General features: G+C 40.0%; 1 protein-coding gene and 1 long non-coding RNA gene across 2 annotated transcripts; one reads left to right on the top strand and one right to left on the bottom strand.

The window, feature by feature from the left end:
• Positions 1–2218: 2218 nt before the first annotated feature.
• Positions 2219–8789, top strand: LOC108263225 (uncharacterized). The gene is made up of 6 exons (XR_001812117.3): positions 2219–3115; positions 3877–4075; positions 4562–4772; positions 4981–5096; positions 5702–5868; positions 8720–8789. It is a non-coding gene; the product is annotated as an uncharacterized LOC108263225 (long non-coding RNA).
• On the bottom strand, positions 6598–13268 carry dnaaf10 (dynein axonemal assembly factor 10). Its single transcript, XM_017463819.3, has 8 exons — positions 12952–13268; positions 11274–11374; positions 9776–9906; positions 9378–9479; positions 8690–8805; positions 7809–7943; positions 7615–7712; positions 6598–7078 (listed from the first exon to the last, which is right to left on the bottom strand). The coding sequence occupies exons 1-8, from the start codon at positions 13135–13137 to the stop codon at positions 6871–6873; spliced, it is 1077 nt and encodes a 358-aa protein (XP_017319308.1). The 5' UTR covers positions 13138–13268; the 3' UTR covers positions 6598–6870.
• Between the last annotated feature and the right edge of the window lie 7 nt (positions 13269–13275).

The following is a 13275-nucleotide window of genomic DNA, read 5'->3' as shown; positions in this document are numbered from 1 at the left end:
ATTACTGACACACTGTAGCTTTTGTTGTCCTGCACCTCTACCCTACAGGTTCCCAATCCTGGTCCTGGTCCTGTCCTGCACATTTGAGTGTTTTTCCTGCTCTAAAACAGCTGATTTGATGAGATCATTAACAGGTTCCTGAGTTGAAGTGGGCTTGTTAAAGCACTTAAAACACTACAATGCTCAGGGCAGGGTTACACCAGCACTCGGGTTGGAAACCAGTGCTTCATCCTGTCAATAGAACCACCGTAGGACCACCGCTGTCCAGATATTATTTCCTCATCTCACTGTCATGTCCGGGATTGATTTTAAACACATAAAAGCCACTGCAGGATTTATAATAGATCACCAAACTAAAAGAACACACTGACACTGGTGACCCTCCAGCTGTACAGCTATAAGGTAGACCAACATTGTGAGTATGTCTAAAGTAGACCACTCTATAAGGTAGACCAACAATGAGTGAGCATGTCTCTCAGTCTCATAATGTGAAGGTCGTGAGTTCGATCCTCACACAGCGCATGAATGTGTTGAACAATGGACTCTTCTCTCTTCTCCCTGTTGCGGTCAGGGATGCGCTTTCGCTCTCCAAAGGCCAACACACAGAGAATGAGCTGGAGCGTCTTCCCATAGGCCATTCAGGCGCTCATCCAGGACAAAACTACCTCAGCCTGATATTGCACAGCATCATTTTGCACAAACAGCTGCACATATACTGCACTGTATGCAAAATATATACAAAACACATCTTCGTATTGTTTCTGCCACTGATCTGTGTATCCATCATATTATATTTCTATATTTTATATTTTCTCTAGAGTATAAATTTCTACAGACAGTCGAAAAAAGTATTTCACTGCATGACATACTGCGCATGCTTGTGTGTGTGACATTGTCCTTTAAAAACCCCCCAAAACTTTGGCACTTACACCTCGTCTCTGTGCACTTTGCTTTTCTAGAACTCAATTAAAAGATCTTGTATGGTAGCACTACTTGTATTTTTCTCTGCTTGATATATCGCTTTGCTTGTATTTCCTCATTTGTAAGTTGCTTTTATAAAAGCGTCTGCTAAATGAATAAATGTGTGACAAATAAATTTTTAATTTGAAATGTACACTGTTTTAAAACCCCATTAGCACTGCTGCTTTTGATACCCTTGTATGAACACAATACACACAGTGACATGAGAACCGTCCACCACCCAAACAACATCTGGTTAGCGGTGGCCCGAGGTAGAGCACTGTGACAAATGGTTCATCTCAACAGATGGGTCCCAGCCAGTTTACCTACATGACCTACATGATAGGTAGATACAATGGCTAATGTGTGTATGTATAATGTAGGTACCTATTAACGTAGCCTGAGTGTACAGAATCAGGGTTCTCTAAACAGAACTGCATACAAGGTCAAATAGTAAAACAGTATAACTGTCTGTACAAACTGAAAGTAACTGTAAACAACCATATATATTACAGAAACAGATAAGTCACTACTTTCTCCTCATCCCAGACCTGTGTCAGATTGTCTACATCATGCTGTAGGCTGTTTCATGGTGACAGTGCCAGATCCGAACATGAAAGTGGGGGTGATTGAGAGCTGCAGCGCTGATCCTGTGTTTCTGAATGCTGGAGACACCATGGTCACTGTGACAGTTTTGTCACCAGATGGCACAAATTCCCAAGTAAGCCTCAATTTTACCACTACTCATGAATTCATGTCCAACCTGGCTGGAAAAGGTTCATTTATAACCCACATCTCATAGATCTGTTGAGTTGGATCAGATTAGTGATGCAATTAAAGTGTAAAAAGGATCTCCAGTGGGAGTGTTGATGACTAAAAAAAAGTATAAACCAGTGTTTATACTGGAACCCTCTTCCTTGAGATCTACCTTCCTGCAGGTTTCATCTCCAACCAAAATCTAACACACCTGCTTTAGTTGATCAAGAACTGATTAGATGGTCAGGTAGGCACAATTATGGTTGGAGCTGAAGTCTTCAGGAAGCTAGATCTCCAGGAACAGGGTTGGTATAAACTATTACTTGAATATTGGTGACGTGGAAACGTGCATACATGTTTCTGAGTAACTTAGAGTAACAGAGCTACCATTTACATGCTCTTGTTGACTGGCCTTTCCCACTGTAGAAGATCCTCATGGTAATCCTTTTGTTGGGTATGATTACTTTGTAGCAAGGGTTCTCAAACTTTTTTATTTTTTACAGCCAGGGACTGTAAAATAAACTCCACACACTCCCAATAGGTTGTCCTATTCCACTATTCAGATATTATGCTTATTTAGACTTATTATTTAAATGTATATAATAATATTCTGCCTATTTATTAGAGACATGGAGCTTTAGCTTTAAATTCCCAAACACATTAGATCCAAGTTGACATTATTTATTTGCATTGACTTTGTTTGCGTCAATGCAGAGCCAAAACAGCAAAATTCATGTCTAGTCACATAAATATTGTAATGTGTGTATTCTGGATGGCTTATTAAAGGCATTGCTGGCATTACTTGCTGTGTATGCTCTGGCTGATGATAATGATTTTCATGTTTTCCGGTGTACACTATAACAGTTAGGAATAAATTCCATTAGCTGTTACTTTCTGAGAGTTTGAATGTCCTGTATCTTTTAAATGTCCTCTATAGACCTTTGTCAATAAATCCAAGGTAGGAAAACCCCATACCATAAGAACAGTTGATTTAATTTCATAAGAATTTGGTGTGTTCTGACAAATCCAAATGTTTTTTGCTGTGACCCAAAAGTTGTCTCCTCAGCACTGTATATTGAGCTCCTGACCTGGAGGTCAAAGGTGCACAGTGGAGCTCCACTATGTATTCTGTAGTATGTATGTTTGATGTTCTCATGTACAGTGTTGCTGTAATGACTGCTCAAGCTCTGAGCGTGTGTATTGGTCAGGGACAGGTGACTCAGCAGTTAGAGACAGTGCTGATGTGAGAGGTGTGCCCAATTTGCTTCACTTAAAGTTCTCACTGAGCAGGAGAACATAATCAAGCAAGCCTAGATGACTAAGAGGTGCCAAGCTCTCTCTGCTTTTAAGGCTCTCCTGCATCTCCACCTGCAGGGAACTCCTGTACCTGCAGTTAAAGGTGAGTGACTTTTTCCACATGGCCACGTGAGTGTTTTATTCACGTGCACATTTATAACACCATTTAGGCTTGATCGCTCCATGTAGCTTGTTTTTGATCTGTATAATCCGTATGTATTGTAAATAATTAACTTATCAATACATGTAGATAGCATGACAACCATATCTTCAGCAACCACAGGGCAAAATCATCCTCAATATTGACAGGCAATGTGGCTCTTTTTTGTAAGTCAGAGCAATACAGTATTTGCACTGAGAAATACGGAAAACATTCCTTTACTTACATTAATATTATTCAGCTTGCTGTGTCTGAGCTTAACTTTAATCATAGTTGAATTTCTAGAAAGTTCCTTTCCGAATATCCTGAGATTTACCTCCCTAATACAATACACTCCACATCATAACAATCTGCAGTGCAACTGGACCCTCACACTGCCGAAGTCAGAAAGATTAGAGTAGACCTAACAACTTGTCTTTCACTGGAACTAGCTTACATGGTAGGAGACAATGAATGCATTTAGGTCATGCTGTGGTTGCGAGTGTGGCTAATCATGGTTAGAAAATACTGATGCATTTTTAATACAATATCAATTTGTCTGATCTTATGTAAATAACTTAGTCTCATCACGTTTGTGAATTACAGTATACATTGTTATAGCTCACCAAACCTCTGAAATTCTTGAATAGATATAATATTAGGATGATACAGCATTTGGTATCGGATACTTCATTTAGATGAGTCATTGTTTCTGGTCTGTGCAGGTGTTCGAGTCGGAGGTTAGGAACACGCCTTGCAGCAGCACTGCGTTATGCCTGCTGAGTGCTCAGCTAGCCCAATGCAACCGTAATGCTGGCTCAGAAACGAGTCGAGCTGCCTTGGCCAACGCCTGCCTCGGTTTCCAGGCTAGCATGATGTTGGAGGGATTGCCATTGACTGGAGATCCTCCTAAACAACTGACCAGTAAGCGAGCACTTCAGGGTTAAATTTCGACTTGGATATATACAGTTGCAATCAAAATGATTCAACCCCCATTGCAAATCAGATTTATTGTTAAAATTTACAGATTTTCAGCTGTTTGCAATGAACAAATCAAACAAAAGCAATTGAAAGCAAGTGGTTTCCCCATTTGTGCTGTTGTGAGGGATTCTATTCAGGGGGTTGAATAATTATGAAACTGGAGAAGTTGCATAATAGGTTGCATTTTCAGTTGAATTTGGGGAAAGCACTTGAAGCATTCGTTGTGTTGAACTATTCCAATTGCTTTTGTTTATTTGTTCATTGCAAACAGCTGAAAGTCTGTAAATTTTAACAATAAACCTGATTTGCAATGGGGGTTGAATCATTTTGATTGCAACTGTAATAGTATTTCAATCCATAATTTTTTGTCAGTCTATTGTTTTACCTTCAAATAGTCCTGTATGACTGTGTGATTTTCACTTTGTACAGAACCGAAGTAGTGGCAGGAGCACTTGGCTAAAGGGAAGGAGAGAACAGAAAAGCAAATCTGCGTTAAGGAAGTGAAAGTGAGCAGGTCATTTGAGCGCACTGGTGCTGGAAGAGGGAACGGAAAAGGAGCTCCAGCCCAAGGGGGAACTACAGCCATGGCTAAAACATCTGCTACAACTCGAGGGGTCAAAACTGTTTCAGGGGCAGCAAGGTTACCATCTGAGACACAGGGACACATCTGATGCATTAAGGCTTAGCATATGTTCCAAGGACAGGAGTGTAATGAACAGAAAACGATTGAAACTATACATCTAATAGATTTAACCCTTTCAGTCATTTCATAGTATCTGAATTCAATTTTTAGAATTTTTTAAAAAAAGTGCATTGATCAAGTGATTCTCTTTTCCATGTTATCTCAGAGGAGTGGCTGTGGTTAAGCGGGATGGAAAGAGTGCATGCTAACCAAGCCCCAAAACCCAGTTTTCTGCCAGCAAGTCCAAACAGGAGTGCATCACGCAACACACAAAACCAACAGGTTTGTCCAGCAACTGTGTTCACATAATTCACCGTAACTGTTTTTGCCTGTTTGCTGATAGTTATCACTGCATAAGTGATATTGGTATCGATGTTTTTGTTTTTTTAAATATGCTAGATACTCTGGTTTCCTTGCACCTCCTTTAAAACAGGCCCGTAGTTTAATTGGCTACTCTAAACTGCCCCAAGAGTGAACGGTGCCCTCTGATGAGCAGGTGATAGATTGGCAACCTATCCAATATGTGTGTTCCTGGGACAGACACCAGACTGACCTGACCAGGATAAACTGCAGATGAACAACATATTCCTCAATCTGTAGTGTTTACATTTACTATTGTAGCAATGCACAGTATGGAAAAGCTAGATGTGTGATGAACACTGTCCTGTTGTGATGATGCGTATTAATTTTGTCCATGTTAGTTCCCGGGATTAGGTTTTATAGCATTGTCATTTACCTGTTCATTTGAAGAAAGGTAATTTACTGGGGTTTAGAAAGCAAGTAGCTACTGCTAGGGCTTTCTGAAACATACTGAGACTATGACCAGTAATCTTAATGAAACAGCATAATGAGTTTCAGACGTGATCATTTTGTGTGGATTTAAATAGCGCCTTTGGAGGAGAAGTGCAAGATCAGTGATTCCACCGCTCCAGCAGCTCTGAACCTGGAGGCCCATGCTCCTCGGCTAGGATTAGCCAGAGCCCTGGCACGTTCTTCAAACTCCCACCAGTAGGCCTGCTTTCTCTACCAAGTGGTTATCACCATGTCTCCACAGGTTAGATCACTTCATTGGACATTGATTTCTTAAAGCTGGTGCTCATTGTGGTTTGTAAGGATGTATTTCAAGTTCATACATGGAGCTGGCAAACCTACTGCTGGAAAGTGAGCCACAGGCCGCTGTAGATGTTTAAAGCAGGTTCCCTTTAAAGCCTGTTAACGAACAAATATTTGATGACCCCTTCATCACAGGAGAAATTGTTCACATCCTCATAAAGCAAGAGCTGTATGCACATCCACAGCTGGCTCCTAATCTGATTGCATATGGGAAAGTCATGGGGCTCAGTAGGTTTATTTGTGGCAGGAAAATATGACCAATTTAAATGCTGGATATAGGCTTTCGCTCGCTTTACAGGTTCATTTCCATCCATCCATCTTCTATACCGCTTATCCTCTCAGGGTCACGGGGAAACCTGGAGCCTATCCCAGGGAGCCAATCCATTGCAGGGCACAATCACACACACATTCACACACCCATTCATATACTACGGACACTTTGGACATGCCAATCAGCCTACCGGGCATGTCTTTGGAGGAAACTGGCGTACCCAGAGGAAAACATGCAAACTCCACACACAGGACCACGGTGGGACTCAAACCCCCAACCCTGGAGGCGTGAGGCGCATGTGCTAACCACTAAGCCACTGTGTGAGGCCCTTTCTGTTATTATGGACTTGGTAGTTAGTTTATTAGTTAACTAAAAACATCTGCGAGCAAAGAATTTGCATGAATTTAAAAGCTTTTATTTAAAGATGGTTTACTGTGAAAAACATTTCATATTCAAAAGTAATGGCACAGGTCGAATTGGGAGAAGACTTCAGTTCATATCATTTCACTCTAACTGAAGTTAGTCATGTTTGTTTGTATACAAACAGTCTCACATTTGGTTTGTAGAGGACACATAATTGACACATAATAATAATAATAATAATAATAATAATAAGAAGAAGAAGAAGAAGAAGGCGGCGGCGGCGAAGGCCCAGCGTCACAGGACATGAGCTCATACTCTGTTCAGCTTGGTGACTATGAGGACCCGCACAGATTGATCAAAGGAAGCACACACACACAGGCCCTGCTTGTCGGGACTCCAGTCCAGGCTGGCGATGGGTTGTGTGGACAGAGTGATATTCTGCAGGAGATTGAGTGTCCCAGCCACTCCTCTGTCTACTCCATCTCCATCCTTCTCACTCCTCTTTTCTGGATACTCACTGCAATAAGCCAGAATTGTCAATACAGATCAGTGGTGCTTAGTGCTGGGATGATATAATATCAATATTGTGACAAATTATGGATGACAATTTTGAGATATATGTATCAGCCTTTTTAATAAAAATAACCATGAATGCATCATTAAATAAAATAAAAAGCAGCACTACTGTTCTGCTGCCAGTGTGAGTATATTTATAGATGGTGATACAAATCATGTATCTTCCTCCACTAGCTGAATTAAAAACTACACGTTCTTACATTCTAGTCCTGCGTTCTCATACTGCTCTTAACTCATCCACTTCCCCTTGCCATTTCCCATTGAGAGAACCTCACTCCTCATCTTAAGGGCTATTCTAATACTGAATAAACGCTCAAGCGTCTCAATTTTTGTTTCACAACGGTAAAACCTCTCCCAGCACACACACCTCAGGTAATTACTAGTGTGAAACTGGTGATATGCGTGTCGGAGTTGTAAGGGGAAACAGCAGAGGGTTTGTTAATAACAGTACGACTATACGGATATTTTTTCACTTACTATTTCCATAAGTGCAGGTTCCCAGCTCCGCCTGCTGTCATGAAGATGTCCCGGTTTTGGGGCAAATGCCTCACTTGCCATACAGTAGATTTGTGGGCCTTAAATACAGACAATAGCAGTGAAGGTAAATGGAATAGTAGTGGGTATAAATACTTAATAGCTGATATCATGCGAGCGAGTGCTCTCAGGCTCACCTTTTCAGAAACAGATGCAAAGCCTTTGGTCGGATGCTGAGTTCTCATGTCAAAGACATGAAATTTGCCCTCTAAAGATGTCGCCACTAGTTTATTCATATTGATATCTTTTCTGTCAAATTCAACACTGCACACCTATAAAATGCAGAAAGTTTTCGTTTTTTTAGTTTTTAAATTGCTGATGTATTAAATATGTTACTTATCAACATTTAGAAAATCTCAAAGTACTAGGATACTTTCTTATGAGACTATAAACCAGGGGTGTCAAACCCGGCCGATAAAGGATCTAATCCAGCTCACCAAATGAATTTAAAAACTGTATAATTGAATTGAAAGATTTGGGAAAAAAAGAGCAAGTCTCTTTTTTTTGTCCACTAGGGGGCAAACTAGTCCAGCTGAACATTTTACTGTTACTACTGTATGTCTCCTTTCAAAAGAACTCATTTACAGGTTTCACAGTAATGGGGGTGAATACTTATACAATCACAGTTTTTTTTTGTAAATATTCTGCAAATCATTTAGATTTTTTCCACTTCAATATTATAGAATATTTTGTGTAGATTCATGGCATTAAATCCCAATTCAAGTCAGCGTGTGTACATGGTAAAACCATAATTTGGCATTTTTTTGGACCACAAATTGTAGTCTGCTCGTCTGTTTTGTGAATTATATACAGTACGTACGCTCATAACGTATCTTTCCGATAAATGCAAATAAATAAACACATTCACAAAGAGTGGCTGACGTGTCGTCCGTCACTAATCTGATTTTTTTTTGCTTTGGTCCAATTCAGTTGACCGTGGACTAAATGTAATGTGGCCCTTAAATGAGTTTGACACCCCTAACATATCTTATGTGTGTTATATGAAAATGTAGCTTACACCATTTTTAATATTTTTCTCCCATCGCAGAGACATATTTCGGAGATCAAACAGCTTAATATCGCCGTTGTCATAACCAGCACATACACAGCGGTCCTGGTCGTTAAAGGCGTGACCTTTGAAGGAAAAGACGTGCATGAATCAGCTAGGTATACACATCATTGGCTACACATCATACTTTGAGAAAACAGCTTAATACAAAACTCTGACACTTAATCAAAAGCCTTGTACCCGATAACAGGAATTAACTTGTCTCGTGGATGCTCCATATCATTCATTGTAATGCAAGTGTGTAATTGTTGGCAAATTGCTGTTGTATGAAAGGAATAAAACATTTTGGCACATGCTGTTATATGAAAATAATAATAAAAATGCAAGGATGCAAGTTAAACGAAGCTTATCACACCACCCCGGCATGGATTATTTTCCTAGAACAGCACGGCCTGTTGTGTTTCATTCCTTAATTACATGCCATGCTAAACTGAACAAGTCACTACTACAGTACAATACTACATACAGGTGTAATTGTACCATAAACACATGGTACGATAATCATACAATGCAATGTTGTAAATATCACAGTACAAGTTAACACACTGGAATAAGATTCCCATATGCTTCCACTTCCTTATCATTTAGTACTAGTATCATGGTTTAGCGTGATATCTGTAGTGCTATAAATACACACCAAATGCAACAGTCCAACAGTCTCTCTTGGTCTCGCCTTCTGTTGGCTCCATGTTCGCCACAGGTTTGTCTTTTTGCCTCGGATCCCACACTTTAACTGTACCTACAAAGACAAGACCGAAAAATAAGCAGATACACATCATCATTATCATCATCATAATACTACAGCACCAGGTATAATAGATAGATCGTATATACTGATATTCAACATGCACAATATTAATATTTATCATCGTTATGTCTGGATTGCGATGTTAAACGTGTCATGTGTGCAGCATTGCAAACAGTTACAGTTAAACCTGTATTTGTAATTTTGTTATAATATCATGAAACAGGATAAAAACACTTGCCATATTTTATAACACCAAACATCAGAATTTGTAGCGACGGCAAACTAACCATCTCGGCTCCCTGTAACGATCTCTGGTGCGCCGTCTCCAATGCCTAAGCCTCCAACTCCGTCGATGCTGTTGATTATTTCCTTGTGGCCTTTCACAGAGTACACTGGAACCTCGGATGCCTCAAGATTCCTACAGGTATAAGATTTCACAATTCGGTCCAGAGTGTTTGATTCTGATATTTATCTCAATGGTGCCTCGAGCCTATGTCTAAACCCCAAACTACGTATTAATAAGTCCCCTTTTTGTTGGTCAGAGTGGATCACGAGGTTAATACACTTGGTGATCTTTATGAGAGTGGTGTGATGATATCTTTTGAAAAATTGGTTCAACATTTTGGGATCCCCAGATCTCAGTTTTTTAGGTATCTTCAACTACGCCACTTGCTCTGTACTATTTTTGGGAGTAGCATGCACCCCCCTAAAGCAGCTGATACTCTGGGAGAGCTGATTTCTGCTTTTGGAACAGGGCATGAAGCATCAGTGTATTACTCCTTACTGATTCAGAGTCTAGGGGACGGAGTCTCGACCACTCGAGATTATGGGAGAAAGATTTAAATTTGGAATTGGGGGAGGGAGAGTGGGCTAGGATTTTAAAAAATATAAAAACTGCATCTAGAGACGCAAGGGTGCGCATTATACAATTTAAGATTTTACATCGGTTCTATTGGACCCCCTCTAAATTGTATAGGCTCAGTCTTAAAGACACACCCACCTGCTGGCGATGCCATTCAGAAGATGGAGACACCACCCATGTTTTTTGGGGGTGTCGTAAGATCCAAGAATTTTGGTGGAAGGTGCAGAGCTTTGTATGTGAGGTGTTGAACACTCAGATCTCGTTCTGCCCTAGACTCTGTATTTTGGGAGATGGGGAGGTCACAAAATTGGAGGATAGGTACAAAAAAGATTGGGTTTTGACCAGTGTGATGATTGGTAGACAGGTTATTTTAAGGGGATGGAAATCAGATGGAGCGCCCTCGTTTCCAGAGTGGTGTATGGAGATGGGGAGGGTGGCTGCCTTTGAGGAGGGGTCGAGCAGAAGGATCGGAGTTGGGAATTCCTTCAGGAAGAAATGGAGCAGTTATTTGGCGTTTTTGGGGGACTCTCGAGGAGGGGCAGTGGAGAGTATAATTTAGGGTTTAGTCTATGATTATACTTGATTATTGTATTTATTTATTTTTTAATTGTGTGTATTTTTTTTTTAGTTTTATTTTTTTTGGATATGCGAGTTTATATTCTATTGACCACAGGGGTGTTCGTCGGGGGACCAGGGTGGGGTGGGAGGTTGGTAGGGGGAGGGGTTATAGTGAGGATTTATGTTAAAATAGCTGATAATATAATAATAATATAATGATTCATTATATATGTTGTTTGTCTATTTGTGTTAACTTGTGAATCAATAAAAGTGTTAATTACAAAAAAAGATTTCACAATTTGGCTCAGAACAAAGCTCGTGAGTGTATGGAATGAACAGATGTAAAGTAGGATGGTCAATCGTACCACACGTGAAGGTTGCCGTCAAAATCGCCTGTTGCCAAATGCCTCTGCTGGAGAGATGTCGCCCCAAATGTTCCACATTTGAACGCCTTGGGCTTTTCGATCTGAAATATCAAAATACATAAATACATGACCAGTCAGACTTTTAGACACACCCATTCTTTATTATTATTTTTTCCTCCACATTTTATAATAATAATAGCAGTAGTAGTAATAATAATAATAATGTCATCAAAACTCTGGAATAACACAAATGTGATTTAAAAAAATCCAAATAAATGCAAATAATTTTGTATTTTAGCATCTTCAAAGTAGACAGCCTTTTTGCGTATAATTTCCAGAAATGTATTCTTGGCATTTTCGCAAACGATTTCTTGAGGAACTCCCCTGAGATGCTTTTTAAACAGTATTACAGGAGTTCCCACTGACACTGGACACTTATCGGCTACTTTTCTGAATATTTCGCACCAAGTCATCCGTTTGTAAATAAAATGTTAGTTTTCTAATGAAAGAAATGAATATGTTGGTGCGATTATATTTTTGTCTACAACACCGATTTAATCATACCGATTTAAACATTTAATCATACGCCTTCAAATCAAAAGGTTTTGAAGATCATGAGAAACATTTCAGTCGAGTGTCTCCAAACTTTTGACCGGTAGTGTAGAACATCCATAGAAACATATGAGAACAATGATATGTACAGGAGAAAATATGCATATTTTAGCCTTCACACCTGAAGTTATAACAGTACAAAGATCTGTTTGTCTAACACAGCTATTTTTTTTCCTCCTCTGATTTGTTTGCCCATGTGTTCAATCCTCACCTTTGACTACACATTCATATTTAAGCTCTTTTTGTTAAGGCTAACAGAAATTTGGACCAAACCCTTAAACCAAATCATTTTACAAGATAGGGGAAATGTGAAATGATGTGGAGTTGATCCTGATGCATAGACCTACATTTCTGACCACCAGTTTGATCAAACAGACATACAGGTGCATCTAAAAAAAAAATGTTAATATTGTGGAAAAGTTCATTCCGCCCCCTAATTTAGTTCAAAAAGTGGAACTTTAATATATTCTAGATTCATTACTTATACAGTGAAATCTTCCAAGCCTTTTTTTTTTTTTTTTTTACAGCTAGGGGAATTAAAAATCCAGTATCTGAAAATATTAGAATAAAGAATTAGGTGTTTATAGCCTCTGGTATACTTCGGGTTTTTTTACGCGTACGAATAGCCTTTCAAAGTATACTCCATTTGACACGGACGCGTACGCAGGCGATCGACGCATGCGCATTAGGACAACTTGCACTACCCCTCCTGGCCACAAGAGTCAGCATAGAGCAGTAGTGTGCACGGGAGCTGAGGGGGCAACAAGGGGCAACTCTGTACTTACAAATTCCATCTTAATGGTACGTTAACTTGATTAAAAAAGGGGGTAATAATTATACAAGCGTATTTACACTGCGAAATTGTAGTGAAACGAAAAGCAGTTGTATAAAAGTCTTGTTTTCTTCAGCAGCCGTGCGCTATCAATCTGGAACCGACGCTGCTAGCGGTTGCTATGACAACGGTGTATAGAGAGTTTTCTAGAAGCGGCTAGCTGCTTAGCCTGTCAGCTAGTGACTGTCTAAAGCTGTAAAAATACGGCTTAACCTTAACAACAACAACTTTCACCTCTTTGACAAGCTGCACGTCTCCGTGCTGAACCTCGTACACCTGCAGGACCCCAGTTCCTCTGGCGAAGTTTCCCATACAAACAAACTTCGCGCTGCACGGAATCCACTTACAGTCGAATAACGTGTAGTTCAGGCTCTTCTGGGTGTGCGCAATGATCTGCGGCTTTTCCAGAGGCGTTGACATTTCGGCCACAAATAACACCGAACCAGCTCGAGTTTTTTAGACGAATTCGAAAGCGTATTCTATTGCAACCTGAGTGAGACAGGCGTATGGTCCCGTTTTCAACCTGTATTACGAGAACTCCTGCCTCCTGCGCTCTGA

The sequence above is a fragment of the Ictalurus punctatus genome, chromosome 3, assembly GCF_001660625.3.
Source record: "Ictalurus punctatus breed USDA103 chromosome 3, Coco_2.0, whole genome shotgun sequence".
Classification (NCBI taxonomy): Eukaryota; Metazoa; Chordata; class Actinopteri; order Siluriformes; family Ictaluridae; genus Ictalurus; species Ictalurus punctatus.
The sequence above is the reverse complement of the archived record's forward strand: the minus strand, read 5'-3'. Positions and strand labels throughout refer to the sequence as shown.

Coding starts and splice junctions, on each gene's coding strand:
- dnaaf10 (XM_017463819.3), bottom strand. CDS start 13,137: ATGTCAACGCCTCTGGAAAAGCCGCAGATCATTGCGCACACCCAGAAG. Junction 11,375..12,951: donor ACGTGCAGCTTGTCAAAGAG/GTGAAAGTTGTT, acceptor TTGATATTTCAG/ATCGAAAAGCCCAAGGCGTT. Junction 9,907..11,273: donor GACGGCAACCTTCACGTGTG/GTACGATTGACC, acceptor TTATACCTGTAG/GAATCTTGAGGCATCCGAGG.